Source organism: Copadichromis virginalis, linkage group LG8 (genome assembly GCF_057382275.1).
Source record: "Copadichromis virginalis isolate Kocher_CV1m ecotype Utaka linkage group LG8, C_Virginalis_male_GT1.1, whole genome shotgun sequence".
Lineage (NCBI taxonomy): Eukaryota > Metazoa > Chordata > Actinopteri > Cichliformes > Cichlidae > Copadichromis > Copadichromis virginalis.
In genome coordinates, this window is record NC_140625.1 from 32,252,634 (window position 1) to 32,270,381 (window position 17,748).

Below are 17,748 nucleotides of genomic sequence, written 5' to 3' on the forward strand. Positions count from 1 at the left end.
ACTTTGGTAATTGTGTTAGCTGGTGAACTACTGTTAAGAAACTCGTCTTCATTAATTAGTTATTGCAGAATTACAATATCCAGAATGTGGAGTTCTAAGTTGAATTAGCAGGTTTCATCTTATAAATTAGCTGTTTAATTAGTAATGCTGCTTGTTACTTTGGTTGACGGTATCTTACGGGTCAAACCAGTTAGTTGGTTAGCTGGTAAGTGGTGGTAACAGTCACACTGCATGGCAGTCAGATGATATTAGCTAACATTAGAATAGAATAATCCTTTAATTGTCCCACAAGGGGACAATTTGGTTCAGCTTGTAATGCTTTGTTCATGCTGTTAGCTAGCATAGTGGAAAAACTAGTTAATGGAGAGCCAGCCATGTTGTCATGGCAACCAATGGTACCACTGTATGTGTAAAACAGGCTAATTTAAAGTCTAATTTCTAAACAGGCTAATTTAAAGTCTGTTTAGAAAGAAGAAACGTTTCCGGTGAATTTTCATCTAATCTGAAGACTTTTAGTCACGTTTACTCTCGGTGGTCTCAGCCTACGCTTACAGGACTACAACTTGTCAGCTTGTAGTCCTGCTTTGCTAATCTTGGTTGCTGTTAACGTTGCCAGGGAAACCTGAGGGCTCAACCATTACTGCGACCCCTCGCTGCCTTTTTTAGTAATTACTTGAATTTGAGGCGTTATCCGAAGTTTCCCGGTAACTGTCTGTGAACGTGCGCTCGCGTGCGTCAAACACGGCGCAGCTGCGCGACCACACGTGGCTGATCAGCGGCGCGAGCAGGAAGCACCGGCGGGAGTGATTAACGCCGACTTCCTGTCAGCAAACGCTGCCCAAACAGGCCGATGTTCGCGCAAACTCTACCGTCTCTGTCCTCGCTCTGCTGCGCGCGGGTCCTCCTCTTCTTCTTCCTCTCCTTCTTCCTCTTCGGCTCCCAGCACAGGAACATCTGCTCAGGCCGGGATCCCGCCTGGAAACGTGTCTTTGTCCTGCCCCGTGTAAAACATCCCAAAATACAGGCAGCCAGGCCGGAGCGGCTCACATTTCACTGCGGTCAACTCTGCGCACATCTGGAGCACGGCCGGGCCTCAATACTGCTGCGACTGCCACTCAGACAGCCAGAGCCCAATTAACTGGGAGGAGTGAGGAAGAGGGGCCCAGGGAGAGATTCAGTATCTCCCGGTTCATCTGTTTACTTCAGCTGGAGGAGGGACAGACAGGAGGAGGAGGGGATAAAGGAGGACCGAAGGATGAAGTTAAGGACGGAGGAAAGAGGAACTGAGACCACAGCAGGGAGTAAATTAAAGGAAGAAGATGAAGGGGAAAGCAAAACAAAACATGGAAGAAGTTATCAAAGGGAAGAAATCACAAAGAGCAAAGAAGGGAGGAATAAAGGAATGAGGGAGAAGAAACAAGGATGGATGGAAGGACAAAACAAAATTAAAAAAAAGAGGAATGCAGGGAAAAGTACCAGATCAAAGAAAAAGACAACATTAACTGAAAGGAACAAGCAGGGAAGGAAAGATTTGTAAAGAAACAAGGAGAGGAAGTAGGATGAGTTCAAGGAAGGCAGAAACGAATTGAAAGGAAAGGAAGGAAGGACAAATTTAAAAGAAAGAATGAAATGGAATAACAGACAGACGTGAGGAGGGGGGGCTATGAAGTGAAGGAAACAAAGATGTGAGACAAAATGTATGGGCAAGGACAGAAATGAGTCAAAAAGAAGGAAGGAAAGAAAAGGAAGCAGTTAAGCCACAAATGATGGGATGCAAGTAAAAAGGGAAAGAGGAAGGATTGAAGAAAGGAGAAAAAAGGGATTAAAGGAGGAAAGAGATGAGAAAGGACATGTGGGGGAAATCCAAACTAAGTTAAAGAAGGAAATAAGGAAGGTCACGAGGAAATGGAAGAAAATGAATGATAAGTAGAAAAGGAATAAGAACGTGGAGTATGAAGGCATTAAACCCCACGAAAGAAAGGAAAGAGGGACAAGAGGAAAACTGTAAGGGTGGATGGAGGTACAAAAAAGGGAGAAAATAAATAAAACCTGAATGATGATAAAAGGTAATGAAGGAGAAGGAAACAATAAAGGAAACGGCACACACACTGAATCTGTGGGAGGAACAAAAAGTGAAGAAATAACTGACAAAGAAGGAATGAAGGAAAGGTGGAGTGGGTGGGAGGGTGTGAGGAGATAAGAGCGGGCAGGAAGGAGGCTGAATGTTTGCTGTAATCATCCCCAATTTAAACAAACAGCCTCTACAGGTCGAGATACTCGAGTACTCGCCCCCCCTCTCCCTGTCACATGCCTGAGTTTGTAATGCTGAGCGTTTGCTCACGCTGAGCCCAACGCTCAGGCTGCTCAACACTCAGTTTATCACAGTTTGTTCCCCTCGTGGGTCTGTATGATGTCATAGAGAGGGGATGTCCATATCTGGCCTCGCTGATGGGAAACCCCACCTGAAGCATGCAGCAGCTTTTGTAAAAGAAAACCCAGGAACAAACCTGCTTTGAGTGTATTGGCTCAGGGGGAGGAGCTAACAGCGTCCCTCTTTAGGCAGTGGGTGAACAGTGGTGGTGATGACACCGAGGCCCAGAATAAGAGAAGGGGATTATTAAGAACTGGGGTTGGTGCAAAGCCACTCTAGCAGAGAGCTGAAATAAGCAGGTTTTGCATTTCCGATGGGATGCTTTCAGTGGGTTCCACCCTGAACGCAACCCTGTCCACCTGCAGGGGGCGTGGCTCAAAGCAGTGAAGCATTTGTTTTTATCACTTTCTCTTGATTCTCATTTAAATTATTTTTTTGGAAGAACACATAAAATCATTCACTGTCATGTTTGAGCATCTTCGTCTCCTAGCAACAGACTCCTGTCTGAATCTTTTTGGATGTAAACAATCAACTTCACACTAAACCTCTGACAGTACGTTTATTTTTGGCTCGCTGTTATTACTGGGTTTGATCGCTGAGGCTTCCTCCTGCATCATGGACGAGTCTGCGTTGGAGCGATACTTCGATGAGTTCATCGCTAACGTGAGTTTTCATTTTTTCAGCTGCTGGTTTAAAAATCAAACCGGTAAACTGCCGCATTTCAGACCTGAAAATCAAACGTGGAGAAAATTTCAACTCTGGTCCACTCGTCTTCACAGAAGTGATTGAATCCAGACACAAGCCTGTTAAGGTCACGCCAAAGTGTATCTTTAGATGATGATGTGCTGCAGTCGTCACAGACTATATACTGAAACTAGCCAGCTAACCTGCTAACTACTAACAGCTGGGTGTTAAACTTTAACCTGACACCACGGTGAACAGTGACCAGTCGTTTCGCTGGAGAGGAATTCAGACCATTTTTGAGTTGGACTGATTTCAGGATGTGAAGGTTGGACCTGGAGTTATCGACACTGAGCTTGTTCATTTCTGGACACCACACAGAGCAGAAACATGTAGCACCACGTTAGCACATAGGCAGATTCTCTTCTTGCTGCAGAACCCCAGGAGGACAGAGGATGTCAGCGAGGAGGTCGGCGAGGAGGAGCTGTTTTTCAAGTTATTGCCTGATGAGCTCCTGACACTGAACACGGTCACCTGTGACGATGCAGGTACGACAACAGAGCCGACAACACTCTGCACACGGTGCGATCATGACTGGGTGGAGCGCTGAGCCGTGACCGAGCTGCATCCATATACTGTTAATCCATAACTGCTAATTAGCACTTAGTGACAGTTGGTTTTGGAGCCTCGAGTGGACGTCAGAGGAACTGCAGTTTGTGGTACTTTCAGCTCTGCTGCTCTTGTTCGTGCCTCAGACAGGATCTGTAAGAAGGAGGATCGGACTGCAGAGAGCGGGATCGCCGGCACGCAGTCACGAGACAGCAGCTCCCAGAATTCCTCAGCAGAAGCTAAGCCCACGTGTGCGTCCTCCTCGTCTGAACTGAAGGCCCTTCCTGTTAAACCCGGGACCCCGGAGGACCCTGAGACACTGAAGGAGAAGTCGTCGAATCTCGCCCCAGTGATATGGTATCACCGCAGAGATCACAGTCTGCTTCTGTCCAATGACGGCTCTGCGGCTTGAACACGCAGCTGTGACTCTTGTGTTTTTATGTGTTTGCGTGCAGTAACGTCATCTCCACAGTGGACCTGGGCTGCTGTTTGGACCTGAAGTTCATTGCTCGCAGGATGTGGAACGTGCAGTACAAACCACAGGTGCAGAGACCTGAACGCGTGATCCACGTGAAGACATAATAAGCCCGGCACTGGTTTTCATTCTTGCTGTTTTTCAGTATTTCACAGGGATCATCGCTAGGATCCGGGAGCCAAAAGCAACAGCGACCATCTTCCGAACTGGGAAAATCATCTGCCTGGGAACCAAGAGGTTTGTCTGGATTCACATCTCCTCAGACTATGGTGCAGCACGGTGGGTTTCCAACCATCTCCTTGCTTCCTCTTTCTTTTAATAAGTGTGGAGGAGTCGCGCCTGGCGGCCAGGAAGTTTGTCCGCAAACTGCAGAAGTTTGGCTTTCCCGTGCACTTCCTCAACTTTAAGATCCAGAACATTGTAGCCTACTGCCAGACCTTTCCAGTGGATTTAGCAGAACTGCAGAAGGTCCACAAAGGGCAGTGCAGGTCAGGAGATAAGGACTCTGAGTAGAGGCTAGACCCAAACAGGGATGCAGGTTTGAAGCCCAACTTTGAGCACATCACGTGTCAGTCAACGCTACTCTGTGCTAGATCAGGGGTGTCAAACTCAAATACACAGTGGGCCAAAATTCAAATCTGGAACAAAGTCGCGGGCTAACATTAATATTTATTTAAAAAAAAATCTTCCTCCAGATATGAGAATGAATCTTTTCTTATGGACTCGAACACGTTTTGCTGAAAAACTGAATATGGAACAAGCAAAGCTTAATACTAAACAATATATATATAAGCTGGATAATACCAGTAGGCCAGCTCTGATAGTCATTTGGTATGGCTTCGCGGGCCAAATGTAATTAGGCTGCGGGCCAAATTTGGCCCCGGGCCAGAGTTTGACACCTATGTGCTAGATGATCTGAGACAGATGCTGACTGATGGCACTTGCTTTCAAATTTTGTTGAATATGAATCCCATTTTCTTCGGTCCCCGTGACGATGCTTTAAAGAACTTTAAAGTGGTTCAACACATGATGTGAAATGTGCAGTCACGGATACTTTGAAGCACTTGTGAAGAAAAGATGTAGACAGCATGCAGTGCTGGGGAGTAACGGAGCACATGTACCAGCGTTACGTATTCAAAATACAAAATATGATAACTGTATTCTGTTACACCCAAATGGAAAAGACATATATAAATCTTGTAAAATTTGTGTCTGTCTTGTGTGAAACCTGTATGAAAAGCATATAAGAGTGAAAACAGATATAAGATCCCTTGAAAAATTATATAATGAAACTTGTATGTTTTGGATACTTACTAAAACAATGTATGAAAGTAATCAGAAAGTGGCCACTTTCATGAGTAATCACATATAAGTTTTTACTATTTCTTTTCCATATGGGCAGTTACTGTTTAAAAAGGTGGTATTCAGTTACTTTGGTTCAAGGTTCAAGGTTCTTTATTTGTCACATGCATAGTTATACAAGTATAACACACAGTGAAATGTAGCCTGACACGCTCCTCGACATGTGCAAAAATGGGGGGGGGGTGTAGAGCAAGAACATTATATATATATATATATATATATATACACTGGGTGAATGTGCAGTAGTAGCAGCAAGCAGGTGAATTCTGTACATTAATATGAATAGACATCTGACTATTTTACAGGATAGACAATATAAACATATTTAAAGTTAAAGGAATTGAAATGTACATTGTGCCTTGGTTTAGTGTCTGGAAGAGTCCTGTCTCAGTCAGTTATAGATGATGTGAGAGGGCGGGTGTGTGTGTTTAGGGCACGGATGGCTTGGGGATAGAAGCTCCTCTTGAGTCTCTCTGTCCTTGCCCGGAAGATGCGGAACCTTCTACCAGATTGCAGAAGTTGGAACAGTTTGTTGCCAGGATGGGACGGGTCCTTCAGTATCTGCGCTGCTCTAGTCCGGCATCTCCTGGTGTAGGTGTCCTGAAGCGGGGGGAGAGCAATCCTGCAGCAGCGTTCTGCTGTACGGATCACTCTCTGGAGAGCTTTTTGGTCCTTCACACAGCTGTTCCCGAACCACGATGTCATGTTCTGTGTGAGGATGCTCTCCACAGCGCCTGTATAGAAAATCCTGAGGATCTTTGGAGAGACCCTGAACTTCCTCAGTTGTCGTACTTTGTTGAAATAAATGGATTACACTCGGTCTTTTTCTTTGGTGGTAATTCCACGCCGGTGGAAACCCAAACAAAACGCGCATTAAGAGGCTCTAATGCCCGAGTCTCAATCTCACGCCCCACGTCACCCCTACTTGCAGCCGCATAATGACGTGAAGAAATATTTTTTAAAATTATTGTTCCAAAAATGATTTAACCTCCTGAGACCTGAACTCTTTCATGGCATGCAGTTTTCTTTGCTATTTGGGTTGATTGGGACCTAAAGAATGTAAAAACAAAGAATTACCAGATTTTCTTTTTCCTAATTTTTGTTTTTGAGAAAAATGAGATCCACATATGAGGACATTTGTTTCAAATTTTGATAGAACAGCGGCAGCATAATGTCCTCGTAAGTGCATATCAGGCCCTTGTAGAGAAAAATGTGATGTCCACACATGTGGACGCCAGGTCCTAGGAGGTCAATATGAAGGCAATAGGCAGAGTGTTACAGGCATAAAGCATGCAGCCTCATGGGCAGTGTGGCCCAGCTGTGAGTAAGCTGTTAAGACTCGACTACGCTGTGTTCATGTTTTACTCTGAAACAATAAGCTCCGTTGCAGCAGCCTTTCAACGCCTCTCTCTGTCTCTCGCTAGCAAAGTCGACCCAGACAACAAAGTAAAGCTAGTTTTCAGCTACGAGCCCGACACGAACCCGACGTATTAGCCAGAGGTCCCTTTACTACGGTTCGGAGCCGCAGACCTGTTTTTATATACGCGAGGAATAGTTTTCTATACGAGATCGCTGCAAAAAGTGCAGCCTTACCTAATGTCCACCTACTGTTACTCATTATATTAAGATTTAAACATCTGGTTGGTGTTGGTGTGGAGAGTAACCTTCAGTAATAGTAATAAATCACATTCATGTAGTTGTAAAAAGCTTGATAATATATTAAGTAATCCAAAGTATTCAGAATACGTTACTCACATTCAGTAACGCAATGGAATACGTTACAAAATACATTTTGGGGCATGTATCTGTAATCTGTAATCTGTAGTGGAATCCATTTTAAAAGTAACCTTCCCAACACTGACAGCATGGTCAGTAAATTAGAATTAATGCCATTTTTTGCAGACACCGTAGTGGGAAAGTTCCCAGAATCATCCCGGGCACAGTTCAGTCAGACTGGATAGTAAACGCTTCTAAACTGGCCAGCTCCCACTGAGCCCTGGAGTCGTTTTTCTCCAATATTTCTCTCCCAGTGTGTCTGCAGCAGCCTGTGTTTCGTTGCATGCTATGTAGGAGATCGCTAAACTGTGGAGTGTGTCCTGAAATGATTGTGGAAGGTTTTAGTTTCTACGTCGTGGAAACTGTGAGGTTTTAGTCTGTGTTCTTCTTTCTACAGTTATGAGCCAGAGTTGCATAACCGCCTCATCCTCAACCCGATTACCGGCATCAGAGTGTCCTTCATTTCGGCTGGGTGCATAAATGTGTGCGGTGAGCTTGTCCACACGTCACAGTTCAATTAAAAATGCTGCCCTGTGGTGAAAACTGACTGAAAAACTGACCTTTGACTTTTGTGGACGTCATCATGAGTGTGTGTCCATGAAATATCCTGTGTTACACTCCAGGAGCTAAAACCAGGGCTGAGGTCGATGCAATCTTTCAAACCATCTGCAGAATCCTGAGAGAGTACAGGTGGGAGCGAACATGCAGCGGAGCTTTGATTTCAAAGCCAAACTGATGTTAGAGGCAGACATGAATAAACTGACGCATGAGCGCCACTGCACTCCACTGTAGTTCCTGATTGCACCACTAGATGTCAGCACGGCTGCAGGCCGCTCTCAGTCAGTGGTTTAGAGACGTGCAGCTCTCGCCGTGTACCTCGTGTGTGTTTGCATTACTCACTCACAGGTGAGGTCAGGATCACCTGAGAATGAGCAGGAGGCCTCTGGGTGGACGTGACCTGCTGCTCGTCCATCAGAACGGCCAAAACAAGAGTGAATAACACGTCACTGCATCCTGATATCCTCTTAAACAGGTTCGTTATTTACAACCTGCCCTTCATTACATCACTCAACATTCAGTCGGCATGGAGCTCAGATTGGACGGTTTGGGGGTTTGGTCGAGTTTCCGTCATAGTGCATGCTGGGAAGTCTACTGGGATCGGCCTCGTTACCTGACGTTTTACTTTGGTGGGCGTGGCTGTGAGCCTCACCTTTCCTGAGGTGGCAGGAGGTCAGATTCACGATGAGTCATGAAAACGCGTCGTTTGGTGTGTTCTCTGTGACCCGCTGACCGCGGGGATGGAGGCCCTTCCTGTCGTGTCTCCAGGGCTGCATCAGGAGGTGAGGTCATCCGGCCGCTGACACGCCCAGTCTGCATGAAAGCAGTGAATTATGGGAACACTTTCTCTCCTCTGAGCCTCTACGTGCTCTTCCTCCACTCACCGTCTGAGGCTCTCAGTCAGTTTCATCTTTTTTTGAGTTTCACATTTTGAAATTTCTTTTTCAGGTTTTTTGGAACAGCGACTGCTCATCGTGTGCTCGTGACCTCCTCGCCTCTTTGTATTTGATCTGCTCGAGCTGTTCGCATCCTGTCACTCTTGCTCCATTTGGCTCATGTCTTTCCCTCTCTAATAACATCCTCGACTTCCTCTGATCCTAATAATACCAAACAACAATCGTCCTGACACTCACACTTCCTGAACTCCCCACTCTCTCTCTTTCTTCTTCGACATCGATGCTCCGTGTTTGCTTCTCTGGTGGAAACGAGCTGAAAGTCATGTTTGAAAGTGTGAAAGTTTTTTTCTGTCCTTGTTTCCATTCTGTGTCCAAACAGGTTATTATGTAACAATTCTGTTAACATGGAAAACAAAATAAAGTCATAGAGGAAATGTGCTCAGTTTGGGTATTTTTTAATTTATTATCACAAACTGCCTGATGAGCTTATTCAGAGTCGCTGCTTTTTAAAAGTTTTGTTTATATATTATATTGCCTCTGACATTTACCACAAGCTCAAACTAGAAATCCCACTCGGGAGACTGAAACTAAAGGGAATGTTTAAAAACATTTGAAATGAATGAAAATAAAAATAAGAAAACAAACAGTAATAAAGCTTGTCTGAACAGAACAAACTGTCTGTTTTCTCCACAAAATCCAAATGTCTAAAAAACAGAAACATTTTTTGAATGAATCCACGTTTCTGAACTGAGCCGGCAGCAGGAGGAGGTCGGGGTCGATGGAGGACATAAAAAGACCTTCAGTGACGGCGTTTCATGTTTTTCTGAGTTCTGCAGCTGTAAAGTCTGACAGTTAAATTCAACCCAACAATCATATGACCCCCTATGAGCAGCACTTTGGTGACAGTGGGAAGGAAAAACTCCCTTTTAACAGGAAGAAACCTCCGGCAGAACCAGGCTCAGGGAGGGGCGGGGCCATCTGCTGTGATTGGTTGGGGTGAGAGAAGGAAGACAGGATAAAGACATGCTGTGGAAGAGAGACAGAGGTTAATAACAGATATGATCCAATGCAGAGAGGTCTGTTAACACAGTGAGTGAAGAAGAAACACCCAGTGCATCATGGGAATCCCCGGCAGCCTATGTCTATTGCAGCATCACTAAGGGAGGATTCAGGGTCACCTGGTCCAGCCCTAACTATATGCTTTAGCAAAAAGGAAAGTTTGAAGCCTGATCTTACTGTCCTGATGAGCGCTGAAGGGAAAGTTCATTTAGATAAAGCTTCCAGATCTCTGCCCAAACAAGAGCCTGGAGGCCGTCTGACCACGAGCTGCAGATATCAGAATCATCATCTCCTATTGACTGAAACAGGCTGTTTGAGCTCCTGTCTCTTTACCCTCCTCCAAACACACTTTGTTCTGATTGGCCATCTTCTGGAAGCCTGCTGATGGAGAAAGTTATCTGAGAGGTTATGTGACTGTCAGGTGACAGCAGGACATCAGGCTGGACCAAACGCAGGTAAGAAGGAGCTCACCACACAGTGAGCATTTAAACTGAGTCCAACAAGTACTTTTTGAAGTTTTCTCCAGTGAATTATCAGAAAACCTGTGGATGCCATTAAGTTCCTGCTCCTCAGTGCTTTGAGGCCATTCAGTGGTTAGCGTTAGCTTCTGGTTTACTTCTGCACACCTGCATGTGCAAAATGCCTTCATGGAAAATTCAGACTCCACAAGTTTTTTCTTCGTCCTGTTTCCAGGCTTCAGCAGTTTGGCCGGCCTCGCGGGGCCGCTGCTGTGACTGCACACTTTTAGTCAAAAGGGTTTTTTTTTAGCAACTGGGAGCTGTGAAGGTCCAAAAATGCAAAGTCAACTTTTCCACTTTGTTGTGAGCCAAACAACATCAGCATGTAGGATTACAAAGCACACCTGTATTCACAGGAAGGAAAGCACGAACTCGGAGCTGTGAGCTCCAATAGCTGCTAACTCACCACTTTACATGCACGGCCTGCAGCCATCTGTTGTACAGAGGAAGCATGGGAGGACGTCTCCGGAGACTCGGATCCAAAGCAAATAGCTCACATCATCCCTGACCCAGAAACGGATCTGGGAAGGAAGTGATTTAGCACTCGGGCGCCGTGCCTGGACGAGTGTCCCAAAGGTCAGGAAGAAAAATCAATCAACCTCCGAGGCTTCATTAGACACTTCATTTCGCCCCGATTGCTTTATCTGAGCAGGAAACGAGAACTTAAATCACTTCCACACGAGCTGAAGCTGAGACTTTAAGTCGTCTTCTCGTCCACAGGTCATAAAACTGATCTAGAAGCAGGAAAGTGCCTGTGTCAGATTTACGAAGCAGTTTACTGTAAAAATCTGTCATGGTGAAGTTTCACAGGCAGGCAAAAGCCTCATCTCCACTCCCGTCTTTACCCGTGAATCAGCACAAATGCTGAACCCAAACTGCACATGTGGGAGTCTGAGATGCTGTGAAATGACCCACATCAGGCAGGGTTCTCCTCTCTTGGTCTCAAGGTCCCCCTGTTCCGATTCAAAGGGCTCATCGGGGGGCTGAGGCCCTGCTGTGACCCCTCATCAGCAAACGCCTTTGCAAAAGTCTTTCAAGGGCTGAAAATAAGGCCAGATGTTCCCAGCTGCTCTCAGCAGGTCACAGACTGAAGTCGCTGCCGTCTCAGAGGAGAAGCTGACATTCCTGCAAATAAAAATAAGGAGCTGCTTTTTGTCTGAACTGTAGCATCACATGAAAGCCGAACAGGCCACACGTGTCCACACTCAGACATCCGTCCTGCTGCAGCAATCCTAAAAAAGCTGTTCTCTCTTCCTCTCCTGGTTGGAGACAAACTTTATCCTGCAGTCAGCAGAACGCAGCAGACTCAAGTGCATCTGAACTTTTCCTTTCTCCTAATGTGGGCTGCACCTGCATCTCATGAGCTTGCTGTTCCAGATGTTGACCTGCAGACTTCCATGAGGTCAGAACCACAACCACCTGCTGACAGCCAATCACGTAACCCGCTAACTAACTTGGAAAATAAATAAACCTGCACAGGTGCGGTCTGTCGCTCCCTCAGTGTGTCTGAAAACGCACAACAGCAAAGCAGTGCCAAAAACTCTCAGACCTGTACACGGATAACCAAACATATGATTTCTTACTGCCTCACAGAGCTATGATGTGGGAATTCGACTTTATTTCAATTTATGCTTTATTTTAAGGAAAATTCCAGTTTCCTTTAAAACACGTTATTAACATAATTTAGGTTTCGTCTTGCAGCGAATGAGCTGAACATGAAGTAAAACGGTGCACACGTCAGAATCATCATCATCAATCTCACATTTTTAATAAATAATCAAGTATGTAGAAGTATTATTAGTGCAGCTGTGGCATAAAGCTTGCAGGAGGCAGTCTCATCCATTTGTTAAGCACTGTGAAAAAATAAATTATTGCTGTATTAAAAATGTTGTTGAATATGAAGATACCATCTTGTAAATAAGATGCAATCAGTGTGAAACTAGCACTGAATGAAACATCCACAGCTCGCTGCACCCATGTTAGGTCGTTATCTTTGCTTTGCGCCACGATGATGATTCACCCACATTAGCATTTAGGATTATGTGACATACGGAAGAAATATGGCGTGCAAGCAAGTCGCATTCCTTTAGTTAATAAGTTGAATACGTGACTGAGTTTGAGCCTTTCAGGCCCTGTGGTCATGTCCGGACGAGCGTGGACGTGAGTCTGTTCAGACGGTAAACAAAGTTCAGCTGATTGGTCCCAGATGTTAACACGAGTTTGCAGCTGCAGCACGGAGGCTCCCGCGCTCGCTGCCGATGTGGAGGAGCTTTAACTCCGGGGCGGAGGTCCTCTGGAGGAGTCTGCAGTCCCAGTAAGTAATGGTAACCATCAGGTTTTTTCATCATGCGTGCATTATTTTTCACTTTAGGTGAGTATTGTATTTATTAGTCACACTTTCCAACTGCCTCTTCAGACCTGGAAGCTACGTCTTAACCCTCGTTTGATCCTGGCAGTGCCGTTTCACATGACACGTTTGGGGCTCATCTGTAGCTGGACAAACGTGACCAGGCTCTGCACAGGTGTGTTTCAGTCACAGGTGTAAGAAGGTGACGCCTTTTTAGAGTCAAACAAGTCAGAGCAAAGAAAACCAGCAGCCTTTTCAGATTCCAGATGTTAGCCTGTGTTTTAAAGACAAATGTGGGAGTAGCTGTGGTGTCAATGCTGCAGAGCTGACAGACAGGAGAGCAGCTGAAGGAAGGAAAGAGTTAAACCTCTGCTTCCTCCTCGGGTAGGAGGTGGTATGGAGGGGTGGGTGTGGCGGCGGTGGTGGGGGACCTCTTCTTCTATTGATAGCCACGTTCCCCCCGTTTATTCCTGCAGTGAGGACGATGCAGAGCAGCGAGCCAGAGGAGGCTCCACGCCGAGGAGACCCCGACCTGCTCAGACTCAAACCGGCGCTCTGAGGGATGGACGGCTGCTCGCTGACACAGTAAGTGCTCCCAGCTTTCCCGTCTCCACACAATCACAGCAACAGCCGGGACTGTTTAGTCACGCAGGCTGCTGGAATGTCGGGAAAGTCCTGATTTCAGGGAGGAACGTTAAAGCCTCGTCCTCTCTCTGTGGAAGTCAGGCTGCAGGAACGACTGTCTGCATTTTTAAAGCTGCTTCTTCTGGGATTTTATTTTTCTTGAAGCAGATTTCATTTGACACTGTGTGCTGTTGTATCAATAATAATGTTATTTCTGCAGCGCAGCAGCTTTCAAACACAGTCACAGACGGTCTGTGTGTTGCAGCTCCAGCAGTGAGTCAGTCCCCACAGACTCACACGTTCATTTCCCCTTCATCACACCTGTACGGGGGAGGAGAGGCGGCTGTAACGCACCTGTGTAAAGGTTTGACAGGTGGGAGGTGACAGCTTCAGGCTCATGTAGTCTCAGGCAGTGTCTTTACCTTACAGTAACGAGCACCTCCAGGCGACCGTTGTTGTGAGCTGCTCCATACAAACCAAACTGACCTCTGCATGTGACATTACCTGACCAATAACCTGGCTGCTGTGAGGTCACTGCACACAAACAGAGAAGCAGACGGTCACAGCTTCAGCTCTTTCAGGTTTGCGGCATTCGATCGTGCGCAGCGGTCTGAGCTCTGCACTCTGATTGGACCGCTGCAGAGGGTCGAATCTGCTGTGACTCCTGGAAAGGTTGCGTTAACACACCTGAACCATTCAGACCAGCAAACCACCAAAACGTCTACTTCTGTAGAGACGCTCTCACCCACGAGGATCAATCAGTTAATCATCATTAGCAGCTCTCGTGGCTACTTACCCTCTAAGTGCTGGTGAGGACGGCCTTCTTTCACACACTCGGTGTTGTTGTTCTATATCAGAACATTTTTAAGATGATTTTTTTGTCATGTCCTCTCACGCCCTTTCCAATCAAAAATGATTCAGTTAGAGATCTTTTATCTCTGATCCAGTATTTCCACATATTTCTGCAGTGATTTGGTGTGAGCTGTTCGGTGTGGCAGCCATAGAGATGTCTGCTTCTCTGGACTATGGCAGGTCTGAATGACACCGCTCTGCTCAGAGCATCTCTCACAGTCACTCCAACGCGTCTTAATGAAAACGAGCTGAGCTGCAGCAGAAAAAGTCGTTGATTAGGAGTGAAAATAATGAGGTTACAGCGGGGCCGGGCCCTCGTTACGCCTTGCATCATTTCCTGTGATCTTTCACTTTCAGGCCACTCTCAGGCTGCCCTCCCTCTGCCTCACGTTAAGGCTTCGTTTACAGCAGAGGCTCTCGCTTCCGCTCGGAGAGACAGATGTCGCCACAAAGTGTGCCAGCGCCTCAACGAGCCGCTGACGCGTTGTAACATTTAATCTGTGAAAGTCGTTAGTTTGGCCTCGTTTCCACTCGAGCTCTGACCCAGCGACCCGCGTGATCCCAACCTGGTGCTGCACACATGGTCAGAGGCTGAAGTCAGGTGACCGTGAAGGGAAGAAGGCATTGATGTGTAGCAGCTGTTTATCTTCTTGGCTGATGGTTTTAAACCAGCTGTGGAATAAAACAAAGTGTAACAATATCAGACATAAACGATGCTTTAATGTCTTTGATGTAACCAAAAACTTATTTCTGACTTCACAGCTAGCTGTTCTCTGATTGGCTGATCCCTGACACCTGCATCAAGATGGCTCACCTGTTCCTCGCCAGCAAGATCACAATGCCCGATGACCTCCACAGCAAAGGTGGCGGTGGCAGGGTCCCCCGGAGCGCCATGAAGGTGCCGCCGTCCATCTCCGCCGAGAAGCTGAGCCGGGACAAGCCCAGGAAGGATCGTAGAGTCGTCGTGACAACGCACGTCCCGCATGTCAATGAAGTCCAGCTTACAGCGGCGACGGGCGGCGCCGAGATGTCCTGCTACCGCTGCACCATCCCGTTCGGCGTGGTGGTCCTCATCGCTGGCATTGTGGTGACGGCGGTGGCCTACACCTTCAACTCCCACGGGTCCACCATCACGGTGCTGGGACTGGTGCTGCTGTCTGTCGGGCTGGGGCTGCTGGGCGCCAGCGCCATCTGCTGGAAGGTCCGACAGAAGAAGAAAAAGGACAAGCGACGGGAGAGCCAGACCGCCCTCATGGCGAGCCACGGGTACTGCGTGGTCTGAGCTCGGACCTCTGAAGTGAATAACAACACAAACTAACAGGATTTGAGACGCTTTACAAACTGCAGAGACCTCGCTGTGCTGTTTCCTCCTGCAGCTGACGCGAGGACAGCCGCAGATGTGAACGACGAGCAGAGCGAAGGACGCGTCTCGGACAAAACATTACTAATGGAGACGCCTTCATCAGCTGGAGGTGTTGGATGAGGAAAAGCTTGCTTTAGTGCTGACACAAAGAGATAAATAACACGTCATTAATTTTACAAATATGCTGATAAACCAATTTTTCAAGCAGAAATTCAGAATATTTTCAGGTCCCAGCTCCTCAAATCTGCCCGATTTCTCTGATTTATCTGTCGTCGAGGTTCTGGAGTACAAACATGTGAACCTCCAAACACCCACCCTGCACTGGGGGCCCATTAGAGGAGCCCTGAGCCCAGACAGGTGACCCGGTGGGTGTTCAGAGGTCTGGGTAACAAAATCAAAGCCCCTCAGGTTTATTGTTGGAGCAGGTAAATGGATTCGATCTAATTATTGCCAAAACATCAATTTTCTCAAAGACATAACTTAGCCCGTTTGTAGTTTCCACACAGGACACGTTAGGATTACGGCTGATGCTTTTATTCTGAAAGTACCTGCAGCTGTTTTAGTGACATGAACCTTTAAGTGTTTGGCTTCAAAAAAATAAGATTTTGGATAATATGAGTGTTTAGTTGACAACTTCTTAAAACTCATTTATGATGCACAGTATCTAACTAAAGCTGCTAATAAGCTATAAAAGACATTTAAAGGTACTCTAACGTATACGTTTCTCTGAGTTTGTAGCTCTCGTCAGTCTAATTTGTGGCCTCTGACGTTTCCCCGGGATACACAGAGCATTCCTTCGGGACATGTCATCATGGTTTGATGTTTCTGGGTGAGACTGTGTTTCCCTCTGATGTTGGGTTCAGACTACAGGGAGCGTCGGATTAGATGGTTTTGCGTCACATTGGGTCATTAACATGTCACGAACATAAACATGACAATCATCGCTGCTCGCTGTGTTTCACAACCTGATAAAAGTCTCTGCACACGAGGACCGAGGGACCAACACAAATGTAATCATGTGCCGTGGCGTGCGCGGCAGAGCTCTCAGACCGCCGAGGACGACTTATCTGTGTTTCCGTCTGAATCTGAAAACCCGTTAAAAACCCACGAGGCGACTCAGGGCGGAGTCTTAACGAGATTAATGAATGACGTGAGCAGATCGCTATCCCAAACTCAAACCGGACTCCATGATGTTCTCCATACAAACAACGTGAAGAAAAACGACCTCCTCGCCAATTTATCCTGTAAGACGTTTATGTCAGATTTTGCTGTAATTGGAATTCTTGAGTTATGGTCGTAACAGCGAGTTGGACCTTTATCGCTAAATTAAGTGCTAACAATTCCCATCCAATCCTGCGATATCACGTTCATAATAATGAAACGCATGCACTACCTGGAAGAATCCGCCTCCAGGCTTCACCTGTCCCCGCCTTAATTGTTTTACATTAGTGGCGCCTTCTTGGAGGTGAAACTTGGTGGAGTTCCTTCTGTGGAGGTGGAGGAGACGAGATCCTCAGAGAAAGAGCTCCGCCTGGCTCGTCCGAGTGTTTCCCACTTCATCCATACTGTGGGATCATTGTGTGTGTCATAAACCATCAGATCTTCCATCTGATGACGTTCGTCAGCGCTTCGCGTGTCTGCGTTGGGGCCGACATCGCTCTATCGTGGAGTCTGAACCCAACACGGTGACGTAACTGAGCGACGTGCAGTGCTGAGGTCACAAATAGACCGATTCCTGACATGCATGCTACTCTGTGTTTAGTGCACTATGATGCAGATGTATCCACTGTATTAAAGCTGTTTAGCTCCTATTTATTCTGTTGGTGGACGTGTTCGTGTAAAATATTTGTTCTATTAAAGTCAGCCAAACCACACCACTGCTCTTGCATTTACTCACCGAGGATCTGCTTTGCAGAGCAGGTTTGAGACACGCTGCGGGGCTAAATTTAGCCATGTTTATGTTGCCTAGCATCGAAAAAGACACACAGCCAGTTAATAAAGTGAGGAAGGGCTGGGCGGGGGAGTCAGGGTTGCATCATCTGGACCAGAGCTGGTGGTGGCGGTGATGACGGGTAGCGGTTACAACATGTTGTCACTTGTGCAGTGCTAACTTTATCTCTGCTGGAGTGCAGCATCCTGGGAATGTGGGTGGACTGGGGGGAGGGACTGGAAAGAGAGATGAGGGGGTGCAGAGTGGATCATCGGTCTCATTCTTGAGGACACTTTGGAGGAGGTGCAGCGCCTCCTGAGCCTGACG

At 46.6% G+C, this 17,748-nt stretch overlaps 3 protein-coding genes across 5 annotated transcripts in view; 2 read left to right on the forward strand and 1 right to left on the reverse strand.

The window, feature by feature from the left end:
- ankfn1a (ankyrin repeat and fibronectin type III domain containing 1a) overlaps positions 1–2,158 on the reverse strand; it is a 110,522-nt gene extending 108,364 nt beyond the window's left edge. For both annotated transcript variants that reach the window (XM_085467172.1, XM_085467171.1), the window contains exon 1: positions 870–2,158. The gene's annotated coding sequence lies outside the window, so the exon portion shown is untranslated. The remainder of the gene's footprint in view (positions 1–869) is intronic.
- Positions 2,154–9,318, forward strand: LOC146704107 (uncharacterized). Its single transcript, XM_085467174.1, has 8 exons — positions 2,154–3,034; positions 3,489–3,600; positions 3,808–4,018; positions 4,117–4,204; positions 4,282–4,373; positions 4,460–4,624; positions 7,672–7,763; positions 7,898–9,318. The coding sequence occupies exons 1-8, from the start codon at positions 2,987–2,989 to the stop codon at positions 8,008–8,010; spliced, it is 921 nt and encodes a 306-aa protein (XP_085323300.1). The 5' UTR covers positions 2,154–2,986; the 3' UTR covers positions 8,011–9,318.
- Positions 9,319–12,104: 2,786 nt separating this feature from the next.
- Positions 12,105–17,365, forward strand: LOC146704108 (transmembrane protein 100-like). 2 transcript variants are annotated; one of them, XM_085467176.1, is made up of 4 exons: positions 12,105–12,619; positions 12,722–12,827; positions 13,129–13,237; positions 14,891–17,365. In XM_085467176.1, the coding sequence occupies exon 4, from the start codon at positions 14,934–14,936 to the stop codon at positions 15,408–15,410; it is 477 nt and encodes a 158-aa protein (XP_085323302.1). In that variant the 5' UTR covers positions 12,105–12,619; positions 12,722–12,827; positions 13,129–13,237; positions 14,891–14,933; the 3' UTR covers positions 15,411–17,365. The 2 variants fall into 2 exon arrangements, with proteins under 2 accessions (XP_085323302.1, XP_085323303.1); XM_085467177.1 differs by lacking the exon at positions 12,722–12,827.
- Positions 17,366–17,748: the final 383 nt, after the last annotated feature.

Coding starts and splice junctions, on each gene's coding strand:
- LOC146704107 (XM_085467174.1), top strand. CDS start 2,987: ATGGACGAGTCTGCGTTGGAGCGATACTTCGATGAGTTCATCGCTAAC. Junction 3,601..3,807: donor GGTCACCTGTGACGATGCAG/GTACGACAACAG, acceptor TTCGTGCCTCAG/ACAGGATCTGTAAGAAGGAG. Junction 4,374..4,459: donor ATCTGCCTGGGAACCAAGAG/GTTTGTCTGGAT, acceptor TCTTTTAATAAG/TGTGGAGGAGTCGCGCCTGG.
- LOC146704108 (XM_085467176.1), top strand. CDS start 14,934: ATGGCTCACCTGTTCCTCGCCAGCAAGATCACAATGCCCGATGACCTC.